The sequence below is a fragment of the Wasmannia auropunctata genome, unplaced genomic scaffold (genome assembly GCF_000956235.1).
Source record: "Wasmannia auropunctata unplaced genomic scaffold, wasmannia.A_1.0 LD336027.1, whole genome shotgun sequence".
In the NCBI taxonomy this organism is placed as follows: domain Eukaryota; kingdom Metazoa; phylum Arthropoda; class Insecta; order Hymenoptera; family Formicidae; genus Wasmannia; species Wasmannia auropunctata.
Window position 1 is genome coordinate 565,466 of NW_012026863.1, and position 23,942 is coordinate 589,407.

The 23,942-nt window shown below is 38.7% G+C and overlaps 1 protein-coding gene across 1 annotated transcript in view; it reads left to right on the top strand.

Annotated features, from left to right (window-relative positions):
* Window positions 1-23,942, top strand: part of LOC105452618 (discoidin domain-containing receptor 2-like) — a 76,528-nt gene that overhangs the window by 19,348 nt on the left and 33,238 nt on the right. The window contains exons 3-6 of the mRNA XM_011693893.1: window positions 2,582-2,813; window positions 15,897-16,044; window positions 18,123-18,302; window positions 23,614-23,753. Coding sequence (XP_011692195.1) covers window positions 2,582-2,813; window positions 15,897-16,044; window positions 18,123-18,302; window positions 23,614-23,753 — 700 coding nt within the window. The remainder of the gene's footprint in view (window positions 1-2,581; window positions 2,814-15,896; window positions 16,045-18,122; window positions 18,303-23,613; window positions 23,754-23,942) is intronic.

Below are 23,942 nucleotides of genomic sequence, written 5' to 3' on the forward strand. Positions count from 1 at the left end.
TTAATCATCAAGATATTTAATGACTCAAATTCATTACTGCGAGACAATAAACCGTACAGTGAAATGAAATCACAAAATTTTCCAACAATAAATGTTACGATCGACGTTCACAAAAATCTGTAGGAGTTTTCCGATTAAATACTTTCTGAGCAATACATTTCCGAACGTACGTTTACGCTTCTTCGTTTAACAACGGCACAGCCCTACATTTCTACGCCATGAATCCTTCAGGTTCGAAGAAGGCACGTAAGGGAATTTTTACGACTCCCGGTACGCCGCTTTCTTTTATTTTTACGTTCAACTTACGGAGCATCTGGAAACGTTGATGGCACAATTAACGGGCGGAAGTGCTGCAACACGGTCAATATTGTACCTATTGCCACCAGAAGTCATTTCTCGAAATAACAAAATAATGAAAACGATCTTATTACGGTGTCTCGGAAATATAATTTATATTTTTGAATTTTCAAATAAAACGAAGTTTGATAAAATTTCCGATTTCATCGTAGATATTAATAATAACAAAACGCACTACAATAATAAAATATATTAATATCTAAATTAGCGAAATTTTATCTCAGAAATTGAATTACATTCGGTTTGAATTTTATCGCGAATTGAGATTAATAGAAAATGCCGACCACGAATAAACGTGAAGAGAGGAGAAAGCGATTATTATCGGCGTGTAACCGGGCAGATAGCGATAAATAGAAATTTCGATAAATCAACCGTGATTCACAACAAATGACTTGTGTGCATTGTATTATAAAACAATCCGCTCTCTGTTTAAATATATAGTCGCGTGCATTTACGGTAATCAGCGCTGTTATGGAAATTCTGAATTTCTATATTCCTTTTATCTTAATTACAATCTCACTGATAGTTGCGAATGGACGTCAAATGTCGTAGCGTTTTCTTCGCGAAATTACAACAGGGTAGTGTCTTTATTTAAACGAAACCCCGTGCTCGTCGAGCCGCATAACTGCGGATTGCGACGCATTGCTACGCAAGGTTACGGAGGGCCTTGCTCTGAAGCCAGGACATTGTTAACAGTATTGCCGCCTAATTAACCGCAAACGCTTTCGGTGGATTTCGCTTGGTCTATTGTTTACATGCGGGCACGCCGCCTATATGTATATAGCAGTCCTCCATGACTGAACCAGCTGAAATATTTCCATGGGAGATTCTCTCTCCCTTTGTGAATTCACTACCGTGGGTGGTAGGTATATGTAATTCAATGGATTTCCCGGGCGCGTGTGCTCGTGACACGCGTGACGGAAATAACACCTGATAATAACGCGATCGTGTCTCTTTATAAACTTCGCCATTATACTCGCGCGGAGTTTCGTTTTAAGATTTAATTAGCGAGCCGATACGCTTCGCGAAATTCTTGACGAAAGATATATTTCCGGAATTTAATTTAGCGGGTTCGTTGTCAGAGCAACTATAGCTTTGAAAATTCAGAGAATTGGGCGTGGAGGCGCTGACGCTGACGGAGTCCTGCACGTCCGACAACTCCCGCGTAGGATGGGTTATGTTGTAAGTTTAATAATCGAAACCGCACTTTCATGTACCGTTTATCTTGTTCGATTTTATTATGCGAAGAAAGATTATCAATTCGTATAAAAAATATTGTATCTTACATACGATATACCACACATGAAAGAAACAAAAGTCTCAAAATGTAATTTAATTTGCAGAAACATATTTGGAAAAAATTGATTATTGATTTGTACAATAACTAGTTTCAGATTTGTTTATTTTGGGGGCATTATTAATTTTATTAATTCACTTGAATCAACAATTTTCCTATATTACTGTTTTTATCCAATATTTTCAATTTTTGCAATTTTCTCATCAGCTTTATGAATATAAGTCAAAATAAAACATTATAGAATAAGATTTCTGCTGAAAACCGAAATTGATATGAGTTTATAATTATAGATTCCCTGTATTGTAATTATTAAAAAATGCTTTATCTTTTTTTAAAATTGTAATAAATCTTTTACGATTACAATTTCTCTTCCCGGAATCTATTAACCACCAGTCTCTTGCTCGTCCCCCTTTCGCGAACTCCAAGAGCCCTGAAAAAAATTACTTCCATTTTCTTCTGTCCACAAGAAGCTGCTATCGCGATAAAAGCTTCGCTGCAAAATAAGTTATTCATAATCAATACCGCGTGAACCTCGAGGTAGCGTGCTCAGATTCAAAGATCGCCCGTAAATCAATCGCCACGTCATTAATTTACACGCAGGCCGGCCGTTGATTTTGAAAGGGGAAGACCAGGTGACGGGAAAAACTCATTAATTATATCATCCACATAATAAATCCACGATAATCAAGATATATATCTATATACGTAGTATGTATCTTTTATTCGGTTTTCTTTTCGATGCGTGCGAGGCAACCGCCACGACGAAAAGCGCGGCTAGAAAAGCATAGCGGGAACATGCTCGTGCGTTTGTCACGCAAGCGTATTTCGCGTCTGCCTACACGTGCGTTCCTCGCGTGTCTTCACGCGACGTACTTCCCTCGAAGAGCGTTCGTAATAACTCCTGATATAATAACCTCGGTTTCTCAGGCTACGACAAGACAAGGGTGGCGGCGCTTGGTGCCCGAGAAATATGGTGACCAAGGAAGGCAAGGAATACCTAGAGGTGAATCTGCACACACCGCGCTTACTGACGTCCACCAAGACGCAGGGCAGATTCGGCAACGGCAACGGGGTCGAGTACACCGAGGAGTACTTTGTCGAGTATTGGCGGCCAGGGTTCAACAAGTGGGTGCGATGGAGGAATCGACGTGGCATAGAGGTAGGTAGCCGTCTGGCTAGGTCATCGATCGAATCGCGCCCGAGATTTCTTTCCCGGGTACCGTAAGCCCGAATTGACTGCGCGTCTGCAGATATTAGGTGATTTCCCTTTATTTATCGATACTTATATGTGAATACGTAGGTTCATTTGGAGAACCTTTATATACTTTTTCGGACAATCAAAAATGAATTTGCCAATGAAAAAAATTACACTATTTTAATTTATATAATTACTTGGCCATTATATTATTATACCTACATTTTATATTACTACAAGAAATATATATTTTGATTAATTTTCATACAAAAATCTTCGAAGAGAAATTGCTCTGTTTCTTTCTCTTTCCTTCTCTTCTGTATTTTCACTTTGCAAAATGATTATGTTTTCATTTTGCGCAACAAGATTCGATATTGCAATTCATTTGAACGCACGATACTGTAAAAAATCATCAGACTTTTCAATTGAATTTCATTTTAAGTTTGCGGCGGTATGCCGAAATTCGATTCTTCTCGACGTCTCGCGTGGGTTTTATGCAGGCGTTATACGGTTGGAATTGAAGATGAAATATTGGAAAATCGTAGAACGAAATTTATTTTCTGCCAATAAATCTCGTCATTTCGTGTCACATTGTAAAGACGGATTGCCCGATATAGCATTCAATACAGCTTGCGCTGTGCTAATCTTATACATACATATATATCATTGTACTAATTTCATTGCCATCACACGAATACACGTGACGCTCTTTTAGTTATAATGGAATATCTGCCGACTCATTTACTTATAATTGCTACGTAGCTAAATATTAATGTCCCTATTTCACTCTGTATATGTATATATACATATTTCGAGGGGAAATTAGCAGACTCCGTACGAAACGGCTCGATTTCCTGGATTTAACTCAAGTTATCCCTCCTGGCTTATTCAGCACAGCAAGTTACGAATTGATAAAGCTACCGTTTGCTTTTAATCCGATATGCGAGGAACATAAAACGATTCCTATACTTATTACATGCTATGATCACATTTCACCATATTTTGATAAGTTTTGATTATAAAATAATGATATAAAATGATTTTCTTAGATGCGTTTTCTATTCAAAGATTTAAATTTGCTATCGATACAGTAATAATATACATATATTGAATATATGTAATATTCAATAAATGTAATTAAATTGTATATATTGAATATATAGAAATGATTTTAGTATAGCTTTGTTAAACAAAAGTGCGAATTTTTCCGTCTTAGTGATTACATCAAGTAGAAATGCGATCGTTTAACCCGACAGATTATCGAAACATTCGTGCTTTCAAGATCTTTGAGATCATTTCGGATATTCACTACATCCTTTCATAAAGAGAGAAAGCTGTCTTTATATTATTTATATTAGTTTTCATATTATATGTATTAACCGAATTTATTAAATATAATAATTAATTGGTTGAGTCTCACGTAAAAAACTCAATAATAATCAATGTGTCAGCTATTTTTTATTGGCATTATAATAAAAATTTTATATATAAAATATATCTTAAATTCAATTAAAATTCGCAAAATAGGCCAATGATTGTCATAGCAAGATCTTACTGCTCACTATAATTTCATGTGATTTTTAGGTATATTCTTCTAGTTCTACAAACTGCGCGCCGTTATTTGTGGTTTCGATGTAGTTCTTAATTGAACTAAAATAATATCACAGTATTAAATTAATAATCAATTTAATAATACTGGTGCTTGCAAACATCTAACAAGATTGTTCCTTCCCCCAACGCGATGCGAGAATACTGTGAAAAGAAATTTTGCTACGATATCTTAATTATTTTATGATTCTTGTAACATCTGTATAGATCATCATGTTATAAATCATTTTTCTAGTTCAACTTATTATTGAATCCTTTTTCTCAAAAGTACTGTGCGCCCGAAGTTGTAAGGCTTATTTTAATGGTACTCACAGTATTAGTGTTAATTTCCGTTCTCCTTTTATCTAGGAAATACCGTGTACGATACGGGCATTGCATATATGAGAACCTCTGTCCCGGTTGAACGGCCATTACTGGATGCGACGTGTTAATTAACGTCTCTTTAGCATGATAATCCGTACGCGATATCCATTAGCCCGTCAAAATACATCACGGCGGTTAAGCGATTTGCTTGTGGCGACGAAACTACGCAGATCCTATACGGACGTAATCTTAAAATTGATGTTAGATAAGTGCGTTTCGCGTGAACGGTTTTCATTTCGACATTTCTCGCAAACAAAATACGTATTATTGGCGAATTGAGGAAATAGGTAATTGAGGAATGCAAATAAAATGAATCACAAGTGAGTTACCGTTGAGAAAATATTACGATAACATTACATGAATTTATGTACATAGCATCATTTGCCAAATCGAGATAAAATTATATAATAATAATTATATTATACATTCTCGTATCTCTCTAAGGATTTTTATAAAATGACTTATGAATTAGTCACAAAGGCACTGCGGCAAAGAAATTTCGTATTAAATCGATCAAACAGCATAATTGAAGACAGTAAATCGGTAGTTAAAGCTATTCTATCGGACATCGAGTGCTGCTGCAGCTATTATCCTACGAACCATAAGCTGCCATTGGTCCAAATGGAATTTTAATGGATGCACAATAAAGCGAGTGCATTTATTCCGCTTACCGAAACGGCGCGGTAAGTCATAATCAATCGTAACGAGCGCGGTTCATTTTTCAAATATCTAACGATAGATGCGCGCGTTCTCCAGCGTGCTCACTATTACACTTTTATTCCATTATGCGGAAAGTACGCGAACAAACCTATATTAATAATAACATGGGATCAATGAGTTCCGTGATCAAGCGGGGAAAATGCATTGCCTTGCTGCGTTACCCGCAGCCTTCGATAAAATCCACTGTTACCTCTTTCCTCTATTTCTGGATAATAGAATCCGAAATCTCGTTTCTAACTATATGTTGATTCTTTCGCTCATGATTCTTTCATACGTAAGCATCGTTTATTTGCTTTTTGCAGTAATCATCTTCTTGAATTCTCGCGCGCGCGTGCGCGCGCGCTTCATCATCCGACGCTCTATCTTTCCGTGAACATTATTCAATGCCCGCGTTATGATATTACCACGTATAAGTGTTAAAATTCACTCGCTCACGCGAATTTATCGCGCCCCGTCGCAAATTGCCGGTCGTAATAGAAAAAAGATTACCTGAAGCGCCGAGATTTTTCAGTATTTACCTCGGCATCCGCAATATATTTCCTTCAAGAACTAATTTCGTCCAGGGGAGGGAGAGAGCGGCAACGGCTACGAGAGACTTATTACCTAGCTGCCTTACGGTCTCCCGATAAATAGAAAATCAAGAATCTCATCGGTAACGAACTTACTTCGATAGACTATCATAACTCACCTCCGGCTGGTACTCGTCGGAGGGTCGTCGTCTGGCCCCGCAGGAAAAGCTCCGTGACGCGGAAGTAATTTTCAACTCCGAACCGTGTCCTATCGTGGATGGCGAAGCCTCGTTATTCGACCCCGCCGTCATCAGAAGGGCTCTGATATTCGCCATGGTTATCTCTTACTAATCTCTTTCTCTCTCTCTCTCTCTCTCTCTCGCGCGCGCGCGCACACACACACTTAGATTCTCGCCCGTGCACTCTGTATGCAGGCGTGCACACATTCAACGTACACACTTTTCGCTCTCCTCCCTCCAGCGTGGTTCGTACTAGACGTTCTTCCCATTTTCACGCAGATTTGCTCAAAGCGAGAGAGTAAGCCGGAGATCCGAAGGCGAAGGAGAGACAGAATGCCCAGAAGCAAAAGAGGGAACACGAACGTTTACCCTGCAGCCTCAATCTGGGCGGCATGTGATCTTTGTGCACGCGCTCCTTCCTTTTGCTCCTTACACTTTGAATACGGGTGGGGAAAACGAACAGTCGAGACCTGAATGAGGAAACGAAAGGGGGATGAGCGCGAACACGTGAGGGAAAGAAAGAGAAAGACAGAGAGAAAGGAATAGAAAGAGCGACTACGTTATCGCGCCATTGTACGTGACCCGAGCTCTCCGCAGGCGTTTTTCTACAGCAGACATAGTTCCTACGTCTCAGACGAAACACGTAACGCGAAAGAGGGTTTTCCGGTATCCGATGAAACACTTGCTCGTTTTATTAGTGAAGAATCGGACGGAGTTAATGCAGAAATGTATGTGATAATTAGAAACCGATGAGAGTGTGTCTAATAAAAAGAAAGCGAATAACGATGTATCACGTAATGGATGATCCATCGCGTCTGATGCTGCACCGTCGTATGATTTCCGTAAAAATTTGAAGAACAAAATTCTATATGGTTCGTGTCTGCGGATAATCCGCGACTACGCAATTATTCGCACTTGTATATACGATCGTGCGAACGTAGCGCGATGATAAATACACGATGAATATTACAGAAAGTCTGGCATATATGTAGGAGCGTGATATATTTTTACGTTCGCCGAGCTGACGCGTGCAACGAACCAGTTACATTTTTACACCGAAAAAAGCGGGCGACGGTCACCGGCCGCGACGTTACTCCAATAACGAAACAAAAATAAAGAGCGAGTGCGCGCGTGTGCGTGTGTGTGCGAGAGGGAGATTATGACTCGCTTCTTATGAGGTGCACGTGAATTAAGCCGGACAGGCCGGGCTCATCTAAATTCACGAAACGCCGGAGAGTAGCCGGACCTCGGGCTGCTGGATGCAACCTGATGGAAACGGAGCGGAATACAGCAGCCAGCCAGCTAGCGCCTCTCCCTTTTACGTTCGGACGGCCGCTGTCGTGCCTGCGGCGGGACAATTGCCAACGGTGGACGTGTTTCATTAACGCCGACACACCGGCACGGACGAGGCTTTGTGAGAGAGGTACACCCACGGTAACTCGTATACGTCTTCCCTGTAATACGAGCAGTCCTCGCTGCGGCTCTTGAACATACCTACCTGTCGCGGCAGAGCTAAATGAATTTGTTTATTCTTTCACGCTAGAATTATTTTTTTCGCATTTTTCCAACTTTTACATTATCCGGTTTACTTTTCATGGAAATTGTATTTTTGGTATATTTCTTGGGATTGGAACAGCGTCACTACACCGTTTTTAAATCTTGTTTTTAAATTTATTATAACGCTTGAAATTGAACAAATTTTTTAAATTTTTAAATAGTTTCTTACATAAAAACAGATATTAAATTTTAAAAGCCAAAAAAAATTTTCGAGAAACAATCCTCTATCTTAACTAAAAAAAATAATAGACTAAATATTTTATTCTAAATTTAGTCTACTTACTTTTACTTGTGTAAAACGAATTACAGATTTTTTTCTATTGTACAACAAATTAGGCCATGCCATCGTATACTCGAGCCTTGCGGATTCCAGCAAAATGTTGATGACGCATACAAGAAACAAGACTCGGCAGTTTCTCTCAACGATAATATTCCCAGAGATGCACTACGATAAATCCTATACATGAGATTTATTGCATAGCAGAATTCCACATCCGCATTGCTGTACGAAATATATCCCTGTAATATATATAAGTTTTAAAACGTATACACACACGACCAAGATTATTGAAAATTTAACAACTTGCAATATTTGCAATATAAATATTAGCAAATTTATGGAATCATATTTCGGCGATTGATTTGATAAAATTGAGACCCTGCTCTTTATGGTTTTTATAAGAAACGCGATGATGCTTTAAATAACCATCCGCTCAGTTGTGTCTGTCACCTCTTGGAATATCGTCAATCCCTGCGCAATTCCTCAGTCGACTCCTTGAGCAATTCAAGACGCGGGATATCGGAGAGTGAACTAAGGCGCGAACACCGAAAACGTTTTTCCATTTCTCTTAGTCTGGCATGTTGGATGATGGCACACCCCCTGACGTAATCGACAAGTCGTCACTGCTGTTTGACTTGGTGACAGTTCGCTTAAGTCCACAGGTATCGGCGGTAATTTCCATCGAAATTTCAATCTCGTTTATCCGCAAAGTAACTTCCCTGAACGGCCGGTTCGTTGCAGTCATGCTAACTCTCTCCCTTCCCACCCGGCCGTGTTCGCCGCCCTTTCGCCCTCTTCACCCTCTCGTCCATCGTATACGGTCGGCCAACGCGGTGGCGTCACGACGTATCGAATTTTAATCAATCACCGACAGGGACAGCCAATTCCAGAGCCAATTAACATATTCATTCCGCGGCACCCGGCACCCCTTTTTTTCACCGATTTCAGCGAAATTCAAATTGCAATATGGCGAGCACCATTACGAAATACTGTTCGGCTCCCCAGTCATTACGTGGCGGTCATTACCGCCGGTATTCGCGCATGGTAAAATTGCTTGGATGTAGGTTCGTGTATTATAATAAAAAAAATAATAAACGAAACAAGGAATGGCTAAGAGCCGCCCCTCATTATGTAACCACTGGCTGAACCAGTGACGCAGCGAATTTTGATATCACTACGTTATTACGTTAAAATTTTTACAGAGAAAAATTTTCAGCGAAACAAGCGAGAGCGAAGCTTGTTCCGCAAACAATATCTTGCACCTAATAAATTTTAAAACGAATTAGATTTCACCAAATTTTCTTCGTGCGGCAGTCGATTGTAAGAAATAGCAAAATCGCGTAATTTATTATTTGGTCACGTTCATGTACCTACGTTCAAAGTTCAAACTTTAGTAATTCTATCAGAAAACGAAAAGTTCGATTCTTAACGTTGTCAGTAGCGAAGGTCCGTCCCTAGTCAGACAAATCAAGAAGAAAAGCCGTTCGGACGAACCAGAACAGCCACCGTTTCATTTTTCCGCTGGATTTGCGGGATGTACGCGTTTGAAAAATCAACCGTATTCCCCGAACAGAAGGAAAATGCTGTTTGGTTGTTACAGTTCGACAGAATTAAAGGATACGATAGGAAGCTCTTACGCGTATATACTTATCTATCTGGGTTCGCTTCCCTCTGTCATTTTTCATGGGAATTCAATAATCGATATATAGCCATAGATGGAAGATCGCCATAAAATTGCTCTTAATCCGCGCAGGATATGGCATAAATATGTGCAGATAAAATATATATTCCCAACCATGTGGACATATGCACATTGGTTCTACCCGGTATCGATGGATTATGGATTATCGGTACGTACGACCGTACGCGGACGTGCTATTAGCGGATTACCGCATGAACCGGCGACAATTTTCCACGGTTATATTGTACGCGCTTCCCTTCCCTTTACAGCGCCAGCCTCTTTTTCTCTTTCCGTCTCTCCCTCCTCTCTTCACTAGCCTCGTTAGAAATCCAGCCTCGATAGAAGAGTGTTTCAATCCGGATGAGAGCACTCGGACCAGCGCGCAGCGCGGAAAGGTCAAATCTCCTTCTTACTATTGGAGAGAGGGAGGGAGGTTGTTTCCCTCGGTTTTATACTTGTTGAAGCACTCGCTTTTGTGTGTGTGTGCATGTGAGACTCATGGATGGATTATATAGGGTTTCTCGCGTGTGTACAATGTTGCAATTGCTGCGACTGGGTCTATAATTTGTAGTAATGTTAATTTTATTAAACCATGTACTTTCCGCTAAATCGTATTTCAGCAGTGGAGTCGGAGTAACGCGCTTAGTAGAGAAGATCCTATTTTAATTGACATTAAATTAATTAGCATTAACCGAGGCGAAGGAGGAGGATGTTCCTTGAATTAGGGATGTTACAATTAAACACTTGTTCGTTAGCGGAGTATTAGGGAACCTAATGTCAGCTACAAACAGATTAGAATGGGGCATGCGTCGCCACAATGTCGCAAGTCATGGTACATTCTGCAGTTAATAACAAGATTCTCAGCGCGGTTACCGAAAGAAAATTTAATTTATCAAATGACGTATCAAATAATTCAGGCATCTATCTCATCTAGCCAGATGAGGATGCAAATAAAAACCAATGAACGTTCCAACATTTACGAAGAAGATGAATGGAATGCGCGGAAACAATGAGACTTCGCATGCTGATGTTAACGAAATGGCACAAAGACGCGAAATCTTTGGTGCGAAATTAAAGGCGTTAAAATGTGAAACAGCTTTCATTAGAGGAATGCAGAGAGCTTGATTTCGGCCGCAAACAGATTAGAGGCAGTCTCCTTTCCACGAGGGCCGCCCCGGGGAAGTAATTGCCTACACGCCGGGCGAGCGGAAATAGGACGCGCCGCGTAAGCCCGTTCTGCTTTTTCGCCTCCGTAAGACGATCCGTCTGCCCGAGTTACCTGCCTTCGACCTTCTGACCTCGGCAAGCTAATGAAAGCCATCTTAAGTTAGTATATCATTGATTCTAATAATAATCCTATGTCAATTTTCAGTCGTATATTATAATATAATCATGAAACGAAAGAAACTTGGCGCATCTCCTGGTTTTCATATGAAGTTATATATTATTTAAATAAATAAATTTAAATGTACTATTTAAATAAATGGACAAAATTATCGTGACATTATTTTTCGAAAACTTGAAACAGCAATCAACATTTCTGTTACTTTACTAGGGTAATTTTTCTAATAGTCAGAGATGATTGCGACGATTTGCATGGAGTGGTTACGAGACGCGTTAAAAAAAAAAACTGCGAGAGTAGATGGAACGATTTTCATTTACGTGGAAAATTACAGTTTTAAGAGATCGTTGATCGCAAAATTGGTATATCTATAATTGTTTTAAAACACATGGTACGGTCGCGTTTAAAACGGGGCAATCTCAAGCGGCTCGAGGCGAAGGTGGCCCATAAACGCGCAAGCGTAACATAAACTTTCCTTCTTTCGTTGTCTTGCACCGAAATACGTTCGATCGATCAGGTTCTCTCCTGAGAACTGTTTCTTTTCGCTTAAGAGTGGAAGGTGATCTTAGGATAAGGTGTAAGACTTTTTATTATCGAGACGAAACGAGGTCGACTGTCCTGCGATGTAAGCGAAATCCATGGCATTAGTTGTACACAAAAAAAACACGTAAAAGTCCGTCCATATATTGTATTGCAATACGATGCGAATTTTAACGCCGAAATGTACTAAAATTAAAAAGCACTGCGCACGGAATTTAATATACATATATGTATAATTGTAACAGCGTGAAATCCTGTAAAATTTCTACAACGTCCATTTTTAACATTTTTTTACAGCTGTCACTTCACAATCGCATTATCCGGTATTACGAGTGAAGTACTTTTGGGATTTCAACAATAAGCGTCACGACACCGCAAAATTTTATCTTCGATTATATTTAATAGTCGCCATATGCGAAAAAAAATCACAACAGTTATTAAAAACGTATTTTGATATGACCAGCAATATTTTCGCGAAAAACACGAAAATCATTTTCCACAACAAACAAGAAAATAAAGGAAATTTTAATGGTATCATTTTTAACTCGATATAGAAAGTATGCAATCTAAGATAAGTTTCAATCTATTATTTTAAAACTATTAAATGAATAATAGCAATTAACAATTAAAAACTTTGTATGCAACCATTATGTGTATACATATACATGTATATGAAAGGAACTAGAAGCAAGTTAATATCAATAGATGATATCAATATAGAATATTATATGTAGATGTAATATATTATATAGATATATTATACATATCCCTCAATTATTCATAGACATCTTATCAGAAACGTCACTTAGATATGGTGATGTCTATAATCGAGACTATTCTCAGCTTCGTGCCGACAAATTATAGACTTTGGCAAAGCGTTCGGGAGGAGATTCTACTTGCCGCTAGCGTAGACATCAATTTTATGTGTCGGTGCGACGATATCGTAGAAGCGTCTCTTACCCCGTGGCGCGGTCCTTATATATAGGTGTATTAATTATTCCTATCGCGTAGACCCCCGCTCTGGCTTGTATTCCAGCACGTTGCAGTTGCAGTTGTAATGCATCCGCGGTCGGTCGTTTCGAGACGGCCGATATAGCGGAAACTCCACTCCGCCGTTGCGGCCCACCGTTCAAGAGGCACGTTCCATTTGCGTGCCGTTTACAACTTCGTGGGCCGTTTACAGCTGCGGACTTTCTATACCTTCTATGAAATGTGTTATGCTAACGATTCTACTAATATTAAGTGTCCTCGTGATAGCGCAAATAAAAATTGTATTCAGATAAATAAATTTGAAGTAATTTTACAAGTTTACTTTATTCTATAACTTATATATTCTATTTTTAATATTTTTATCTTACATAATACTCCTGTTAATCTACAATCTTGTCTGTCTTATTTTCCAATAAAAGAGAACGCAGGCTGCGCGTACATAAAATGAATACAGAAATAACAATAGCGTCGAGATATAACATGTAAAATAATGTCGCTATACTCTATCATTCTAAAACTCTGAAACGCCGCTCTACCGGTCGCGCAAACGTTCTGAATTTCGACCTTTGCCTTGGCGACTATGGACATCAGATGTACTGTGCTTTATATGATTAACGCGAAATAACAGATTCCTGGTTAGAAATTCTAATCGCGGCACCGCCAGTAACACAAATCAAAGCAAAGGCCAATGGTCGCTGATGTTCAGCTCGAGCCACGGTCCGTTTCTGTATATAGAGCATATTAGCGTTTGTGTCATACCTACTCTGCTAGTGCACGGTGTTTAGACCGCACTCGGTTTTCGGTGCAGAGAGAGAAAGGGAAAGAGAGAGAGAAGAGGGGAGAGGAGAGAGAGAGAGAGAGAGAGAAGTGAAGGAGAGGGAGAGACATGACTGGTATCGCGCGAATATTCATATTTCAACGCAGAGCCCGTTGCTCTCCGGAATGACGACGGTCAGCGTGTTTGGACGATCCAACGTGTCATGTTCACTCTCTACACGATTCTATAATCTATACAGCGATACAGATTACTTCGTACAGATACTAACGTGAATGACAATTTTTAGAATTAAACACTTGACACCAAGTCACTGTGTCTCTTGATTAAATATATAGATATAGATTGTAGATTGTATAGATACAATATATAGATTATAGAATTTATAAGAAAAATATATAAAAAGTTAGTTGTCTTAATTTTTGTAAGATTTTTATAATTATTTTCAAATTTATATACATACATATTTATTATGAAAATAATTATAAAAATCTTACAAAAATTAAGACAACTGCCAACTAACTTTTTATATATTTTTCTTATAAATTCTATAATCTATATATAGTATCTATACAATCTACAATCTATATCTACATATCAACTGCCAACTAATTTTTTATATATTTATTATTAAAGATAACATATCACAAAAAGAACTTAATAAAGACCAGGAAAAATTATAATAAAATGAATTTTCGTTAAAAAAAGAAAGTAAAAAGTAACAAAAATAAAATTCACACACACACACACACACACACACACACACACACACACAAATAAAATTATAAAATTATTGATAACAGAATTAAAGATAATAGAGTTGATAAATAGTGATCTTAGAAAAATGATTACAGCATGTGAAAGAGCATATAAAATTGAATATAAATAATTGTTTGAACAGCTATCAAACTCAATCCATTCTACCTATTTTGTAGAGTACATGGAGTAAATATGAAAACAGATATATCAACCTGTCCAAACCAATTTTCTGACCAGTTAAATTAAAAAATAAAAATAAAAACTTTGCTGTAGTTGTCAATTTCTTATCTTAACAGGGAAAGAAAAAAATTTAGAAAATTAAATAATTTTCTAAAAAATAAATATTAATGATATTATCATAGAAAATCTTCTTTTATAGGTCACAGCTATGTTATTTAATGGTATTATCATTCGTCGCGTATTATCACTGTTTTAGGACGCCGAGATAAGCTTGTAATTACAGATAAAATTTTACGACGCGAATATAACGGGAGATGAGAACCGCTAATCCGTCCAAATGCTCAGAATGCAAAACAGAACAGGCTACAGATACAGCTACTGAATTACATAGCGCTCCAAGCGAACACGGGTGCAGATACAGTATTATTATCCCTAACATGTCTATCAGTACACGCGGTAATATACACGTATGTCGAATTTAAGACCTTGTTTCTCAAACAACCTGGTCGATCCTATCGGCGAGCTTGATCTCTTCCTCGGACGGGCACACTGACGTTCGTATTTCAATGTTAATCTGGTGCTCGTCGATGGCGACGAGATCTATGTACGTCTCTGCGACGCGATACAATGTGAGCTACGCGAATGTGTATGCGACGGCAGTGAGAAGGGAGGAAAGGGAGGCCTGCTTCCAAGTCCAGGTTTAACGCTTGCATTTACATTTAGAGGAGGTTCACGACGGACCATTGTTTACTAATCGGATCCAGAAAATGGCGCTTCCGGCCCGTGAGATTCGTTCTTAGTGCTGTAAACATGTTCCAATGAACGTCGGACGGTCTCATCCCTAAACGCAACCGTCGCACATGTTCTCCTACATCGTGAGGAACAAATCGCAGTTATCCTCCCTCAAACTTTGACTTGCGATCGAATTCAAGATATTATTTTGACACTTTTCAAATCGTATAAGCGTAGAAATAAAATGGCATTTTGAGATTGAAACAGTAGAATAGGTTTTGAACGAAAAAAAAAATAAAATAAAATCACTACAGTCGAAGTATTTGAACATGTCATACGTAGTCCGTGTAGCAATAGAATTAAAAACGTGTGTTTTTCAATGCTATCTTTTGGAAAATTGTATAGTATAAAAAATTCGCGATACTCTGAATAATAAACTAAAAAAAAATACGCACAGCGCAAAAAAACAGGTTCTATACCAGATGCTATATGAAATGCGCGCTTGTTTTCCTGCTTTTCAACCGGAACAGAAATATCTGGGTGTGACTAAAGTTAACTATTTCACCGTGCGTCTCCATTGTGTATACATGGTAACATAAAAACTCCTCGTTTCAGCAAAAATATCGTATGCAGCGGTGATACAAATTGTTGAATTCAAATTGCAGCTTTTCTCGGTAACATTGCCATATTTCTCTTACCCCTTTGTCGCGATAATTTTTCTCTATATGTAGGTACGGCGTATTAACAATTGCTTTGTTGTTGTCTGTTGCAGCTCTTGGTGGGCAACAACAATCCATATTCGGAGGAGGAGCAGATCTTCGATCCGGCTATAGTCGCAACGAAAATCCGCTTTATCCCTTACACTTCTCATATGCGTACAGTATGTATGCGCGTAGAGCTTTACGGCTGTTCGTGGACGGGTGAGTGAAATATATGGACATATTCCTTTTTTTATCATGTTTCTCCATCATCTATTTATTTGCAAGCAGCTCGCTGTCCACCCCGCTCGCAGGCGACGAAAATATAGTTGGATCGACATATTTCAACCCATAATTTGCCATATATTTTTTTATTGCAATTTTAACTACTTGCAAATAAATGAAAAAAATATATATATTTCTGGCCGATCTGAAAAATTTTATCGCTAACGTGCTACACGCAAAATGGTGATGCGATATATAAAATTATTCGAGATGTAAAAAGATATAATTTGATATTTTTTTATCAAATTAGAGAGTCGTTACTATGTCGTGTTAATAGCTACCGGGGCTAATCAATTTTACGCTATATATAAGTAAAGCCAATTATATGTGATTTCATCGGCACCTACACCACCACATCTGTCACTTGGGAAGATAAAATTGAAAACAAGCGGTAGAACTCCCTTTGGAATCGCTTGCGTGTCATCATGCATTTTATATGTTACATTGGTTATGTAGTCCATTTTCCCGCAACTTTCTGACGAGAAATTGCAACTGCACTATTTTAATAGTAACTTAGATTTGTGTTAGGTAAGAGAAATAGGTATAGAAAAAGGAACAGTGAGGATGGGAATTTTTTATTTAATAATCAGTGTTCGGCAAATATAGATTTAGTCATAAAATTCACATGATTTAATATCAGTATTCGGCATGTACAGATTTAGTCGTAAAGTTCGCGATCTTTATTTTCATTCCCTGTTCACGAAATCTACAGACATGTCTACAATAAGAAAGTTTTAATAATTTTATTAGTGTTATTGTCGTTTAGAAAGATATATATATGATAATGTGATTGAAGCGCGTGCAATTAATTCACATTTTTGTTTGTCATAAGATTTTGAACTTGAATTTTCGTGAATCGTCGAGCCTTTCGCGCTATCTGACAAGACGCCGATGTAACGCGTCAGTCTCTCCCGAATCTGAGATTAACATAGATTTACGATCACCGTCGGCCGTGAGCCACAGCTGCGTCTACATTAATCCAACCACGACGAACTATGCGGCAGCCGCTAACTGTGCCATCCCGCGTAGTCCCTAGCCATCGTTATATCGTTTAAACGCACAATTACGGCGGCTGCCAATAATATTGACTTGCAAAATAAATTGTAACTTACGAATGGCATTAACAAACGTTCGGGCCATTACCGGGTAAAGGACCGTAGCCATGCAAATGGCAGAAGGAAGATATATGGAAGGGAGAAGACGTAGAATTATGTTCTACAATTATCGTAATGAGATACTTTCCACGTTCGGTAAAGGCTTTATCATTATTGTCTCGTCGACGGTAATAAAACTGCAATGGATGGTTATACAATAAATACGCTCGACACTTTATTATTTCCAGTCTCATCGATGAAAAAGCCAACGCAAATCGAATCGATTTTTCATTCTCTCGGTGCGTTAATCAAAAATGGTCTCTTTTTCAACCGTTTTCGCGTAAATAGTTGAAAACGCAAAGTGTCCGAGAGAAGTATATCTCTGTGCGTATTTTATACTGAAATCTGTAAAAACAATTTGTCGCCATTAAACGAAAAAATACTCGACTGGTGTGAGCGAGCGCGGCGCGACAAGTTCCCTCCCAAGTACTAAATCGTGTAACTCATTCGTGCTTATGGACGTCTGACAGTCCAGGAGTACATTTTGCTCTGACATAAGTCGCTTGCTACGACGCATTTTTAACGAAGACTGCGCGATACGTTGCAAAACGAAAGAGAGAGAGAGAGAGAGAGATCGACGTCGTGATCGGTGAGATCTCACGTCAAAGTACAGAGTTTCTAGCTTGGTTATTGCATGGCACCGCCTTAGATCGATCCCGGTAATCCTCGGAGTAGCAAGATTAAAAATGTTGACCCTCGTTACTTCTTCCCGACGACGTGCGCTTTACCCGTAACCGTCCGCAATCTTATCACGTACTGTCGGGAGGAAAACGTTCATGGCCCGTACCACGTAGCAACGTGATGATGCATAGTTCAGGAGCTTATATATTCTTTATATCCGGCTTCTCCTTATTCTTCCAGAGGGTCTCGTCTCGTATTCCATGCCCCAAGGAATCAAGAGGGGCTCCGAGGTTGACCTCTCCGACAGGACGTACGACGGCCGCGAAGAAGCGGGTTACCTCTCCGGGGGACTTGGTCAACTTGTCGACGGGCAAAAGGGTCCGGACAACTTCAGATTGGACGTCAGCGGCAACGGAAAGGGTAAGGCGCGGGACTGCATGCTTCGTGCTGGAACGAGATTAGCGCCGGCGTTAGATCGTGTCTAGATTAGCGTGATAGAGCCGTCCTCCGCGAGATATCCTGCCCGCCAACCGTCTAGTCTTCTTAATCTATCGGTATATCACGCTATCTCACTCGTTAACTTCTTTCCTCGGATTAAACAGCGGCTCGCGGCCCCCGTTGTAACGCCTGTTGTAATTTTGTAAACGCGCGGCACTGCAATGCACCGCGCCTTCTTCGAGCGATTATACGCTCTTGTTTCAGGAGCGTCTTACACTCCTATTAGTGTGTACGCGGCGAAATAAGAACAAATTAAGCAATAAAATATGAGCACGCACAAAGCGTATCTGAAAATAATGTTAAAACACTACATCAGCGTCGCATTGTACGTAGTGAAATGCATTCCTCCTAGCGTAGCGCATATAATTTGAAATATGTGAATGCGCGACGAGAATTCTGTTAAAATATCTCGGATAGCTTCCGCTTTAGAACGGACATATTCGCTTCGTTATTTCATGAATTTTCAATTTACACGTGTTTTCATTCGCTTGATTTTATGCATCAAAAGCACACATTACTGTGCCAACAGATTTCTTTTTTTCTTGATCAGACGCGCTTACCTTCCGATTGATTTACTCGATTACATTTGACCAATCCGGAAAGGTGTTTTTCCCCCATTTAATGAAGCAATGATTAATGCACGTGACATCGACTGGAAGTAACATATCGTCTGTGGTAACTAATAGTAACTGTTCTATGGATACCCATGGATTTTATTCAGGAAACCAAATGACCGTCAAAATTTAATTGAGAAGGATGTGTTCGTGTACGGAAACGGTTTTTCGAACGATTGACCGGGCGCAATATTCGTCGTCGCCTATACGACGATGCGTCCGTTTTCGAGGCGCGTACGCCAGAATGAAAATGAAATTTTCCCGTCGGTCTATTCCAGGTGTGTAGGTGTGTAAACGAGAAAGTCGAAAGGGTCAGTAGAATCTAGAAAAGCCGAGAGGGCCAGTGGAAGAGCTTGGGCTCCGGAGCCAAACGTGTTCCACAGCGCCCGCTCGAATCTGTTCCAATTTACATTTATATTGAACCGCGAGCCAGGCTGCAACCAGTCGCCACTGTTTACTCGCCTTCTGGATACATTTGTGTCTTTCCATTTATGCCACGAGACACCGCCTCGCCGCCGCACGGTACACTCGGATACACCGTCGTACTTCCGCCTTCTTAAACTTTTAAACCCGGCAAAACTGCGTACAACTTCTCTCGACTCTCTTTAAACCGGGAAACACCGTCGTCCGATATTCCTGCCTAGTCGAGACGAATTTTTCACTCGAGATCGATATTTGCACCGGCGCACGGCGCCTTCATTTGAAAGTTTTTAAAAATACTTGAGAAATATGTAAGGAAGAATCGTGCAAGTAGCAAAAAAAGGAAGAAAATTTTAGAAATATGTGTAAGAAGTTATTTATTATATATATAAATCATATTTTTGGAATATCTAAAAATTTGTAAAAAGCGATCAAAACAACGCGCGTGATATATAATTTTACGAGATATTCTCAAAATATCGTAAAAGAAAACTTTCTCAATGCTGCGACGGGAAAACTTACGTACTATAATTATCTACATCGATTAAAACATAACATTCTCGTAACAAACTTCTCGCCTTGTTTTCTAAAGTATCGATGAAACGTTTGTGGTAGTTGGCAGCTCGTGGTCATCCTTATTTCTGGTTTACGAGCATTGTGTGCTCGTAACTATACAGTCCTTCCCGAAATGCTTTAAAGGGGAAAATCATCAACCGGCGTAGGTGTTGGTACGGTATATGCCCAGCGTGGTTATCTTACGATCCTCGTGAAGGTTGAGAATTGATGGTAGATAGCGGCCGAAGGCGGCGACGACAGGAAACTGGAAACTATTTACTCGAGGGACGATATTAAGGGAGGAAGGGGGCTATATGAAAGCGGATAGGTCAGGGCGATATAACGCCACCGCGCGAACCCGGTATATTGTTGAAAACGGAAGGGACGATCGTAGTTGTCGCACAGGAATCCAAACACAAAGTCGCGTGCGGGCGACACAATGCAAACTGCGTGATTGAAATTCTCGTAAGTTTTAATATACCCTAAGATTCTTACGTCGCTATAATACGACGAGCCCGCGAGTCTCACCCGACGATGTCGAAACGCAGAAGCGACAAAACACCGAGAACTCGGAATTGTAAGAGTCCTTTCATTTTTTTTCTTTTCTGCTTGCAGCCGTGCCATTCCCTTTTCAGAGATTTCATCGAGAAGCAAAGATAAACGACAAAAAAAATGTATAGCATAAAACGGATTTTTAAGGCACTAGGATTAAGGCATTTAGGATTTATGTGTCAACATTTTATGTAAATATATATTGAAAAAAAACATAAAAATATAAAAATAAAGAAATTATTTTATTAAATAAATACAATGAAATATTTTTATTTTTCTTGCATGTAGATTTATAAAAAACATACATAATTGTTAAAAATCACAGATTAAAAAATCAAAGTGTTAATGAAATTTAATAATGAATATTGAATATCTAAAAATTTCTATACAAAGCTAAATAGTAATATATTCAAGTAATTTTTTCATATAAATAAACGCGATTTGTTCGATTTTTTTTTTCAATCTTTAATAAGATACTCGTATAAGATGCTCATATTCAAATGAGATCAATAATAGAGCTGTTGAGCCAAGCGGGATGTACATGCTAATAATTTGTTGATTACGGTGGTAAACAATCTTTAATATCATATAACTAATCTACTAATTATACCAAACGTTTCGACCCTTTTACACAGCGGTCATCCTCAGTGGAAATATAACGAATAAAATGCAAACTTACATTATATGTCAACGCATTTGCTCGCAAATTATATTTATCTGATGTTTTATCAAAAATTATTGCTTTGTCGTCTCGATCTTTTAGAAAACGTCATCCTTAGTCCATTTGTATTAGAAACCGTGTGACTTACAGATAAATTTGAAATTTAAAATTTAAAATTTGAATATCCAGAAATCATGTAACTGTGGAGAAAGAGCACACCAAGCAACAATCAAGGTTGAGAATAAATAATTAAATACATAGAAAAATAATGTATACAAATCAATTTAATTATAAAATCAAGAATATTAAAATTGTAGTATAAAGGTAAAACAAGGGTAGTCATCTTAATAAAAATGCGTGTAAAACAGAAAATAAAAAATAATAAAGTATTAAAGGTAAAAATTGAATAAAGACCGTCAATATTAAAATTAAAATTAACTGACATTTACGATTCGATTCTAAATTATTGTGTCAAAAACAGCTTGAGAATATCAATTTTTGACACAATAATTTAGAATCGAACCATAAATGTAAGTTAATTTTAATTCTAATATTGACGGTCTTTATTCAATTTTTACCTTTAATACTTTATTATTTTAATTATAATTTAAATATAATTTTCAAGCGAATGCATTGACATATAATGTAAGTTTTGTATTTAATTCGTTATATTCCCACTTAGGATGACTGCTATAAAAGGGTCGAAACGTTTGGTATAATTTATATATTAGTTATTTATATGGTATTAAAGATTGTTTACCACCGCAGTCAACACATATTATTAGCACGTACACCCAGCTTGGCTCAACAGCTCTATTATTGATCTAATTTTTTTTCGTTATTAATTGCAGCAAGTGTAACGCATGGCGGTAAATCGTGTTTGTGTATAGGCCATTCATATGGAAAAATACGACCACGCGGCGGAGCTAGAGATTTCGGTGCGAATGTTGAAAGTAACAGGAGCGTTTCTGAGAAACGCATAACACGTCGCCGTGCCGGCCGGGCTTTAGGGTTATTGCAGTCCATTTTCAATCCGCATATTCCCGCGGGACACGTGTGTTTCCACATGTACTCATATAGTGGGATCTAATGGCGAGACTCGCGCAATAACCCGCCGCGGCTGCTCCATAGCTCGAAACTCTTCCGTATCGCGTACCACGCTTCTCGCGCGCTGCTGTATACCAAACGGAACATTTCCGGGAGAAATGAAGCGAGAGAAACAGAAAGCACGAAAACAAACTCGAAACGTAATTAACGTTTTCGGGGAAGCATACGAGTCCCACGCGAGAGCTTAACTTGCGAATCTGAAACGGGTAATTTAAATTCTATTAAGCGAACACTCCCGCACGGTTTCTAGTGGCGTTATATAACAGGAAAATGTCTTTAAATCCCAAGAAAACTGCGAAGGTCACGTGCTTGCAAATTATTTAAGTTACCGAGTTACCTATATTAAATTATCTTCGTTGTAAAACGGCAGCACAGCACGGGGTACTTCCCCGAAGACTTTAAGTTATACGAAACTTCTTTTAGTATTACCTCATTGAAAATCAGTCTTTATTAGGTTTTTAGCGGAAAAATAAAATCTCTTACTTCTGCTCTTTCCCCGCGGCTCGCACTTTACGTGATCTATTTATCCCTAATTGGAATTTGAACATTAACAAGCTGCAACTTTTTTAAAATTTTCACCGCATTTCTCATTATTATGTATTTGATACGGAATACGTATGACGCATATTTACCATAGGAATGTTAGACATTTGTTTTTTCCATGCATATGTTTTCCGTTTACGCTACATTCAAATAAATTCGATGTCACGCGCGAATTGTCCACTATTCGCGTTACAGATTTTATTGTCTTGTTTATAGGCGCGTGCACCGCACCTATAAATGGTTTACCGTATCATACAACCCGCAACATAAAACTTTTTTTTTTAATTTAAACGTGTATTGGAACTTTTCTACGTGACATATATAGGTTACAATTTTTATTGGATACGTTCTCTCCGTGCGTAAAAGATGAATTTCATATAGCACACACGCATACACATATACACACACCTCCAATTATTGTTAAATATTAAAAAGTGCCACATAGATCTAATGTATAAAAATTAAATGTATATTTATATCCATTCCAGCTATTCAGTAATGTTCAGAATTGATTTTTCACTGATAAATTTATTTTAATGTCTCTTCTGTTAAGAAAAGATTCGAGTAAACGAAAGAGCTCGTCTTCTGACTATAAATTCAGTAATAATCCCCGAGATTTTATTGATCTTCCGAGTTAGCTTGAGATCAAGAGTGCGTGCATCTCGTATAGTTTTAGCCAACGACGACAGGCACGACTTCACATTTTATTTTATTTTTTATTTTTTCAAGATTCTCCAAAGCTGCGAAGTGAGTAATAACGAATGATCCGTTTGTGTTCAAGGATACGAATGGGTCGGCTGGCGAAACGACACACCCAACATGCTTGGACGTCCGGTGGAAATAACTTTCGAGTTCGACTACTCGAGGAACTTCACTGCCATACACCTACACATGAACAATTACTTCACGAAGGACGTGCAGGTATCGCCATTCGCGCCGTTACCGGTATTATATTTCGGGAAGTTACGAGCTCCGGGAACTACCGTAAATTTCACGATCACACCTTTGTCGATCTCCCCCTTCATCTCCCCGCCGCGCGCTTTTACGCGGTTTTAAAAACATTTTCCTCGCGATTTACAGAGCGATTCTCAACCCCCACCCCCCCCCCCC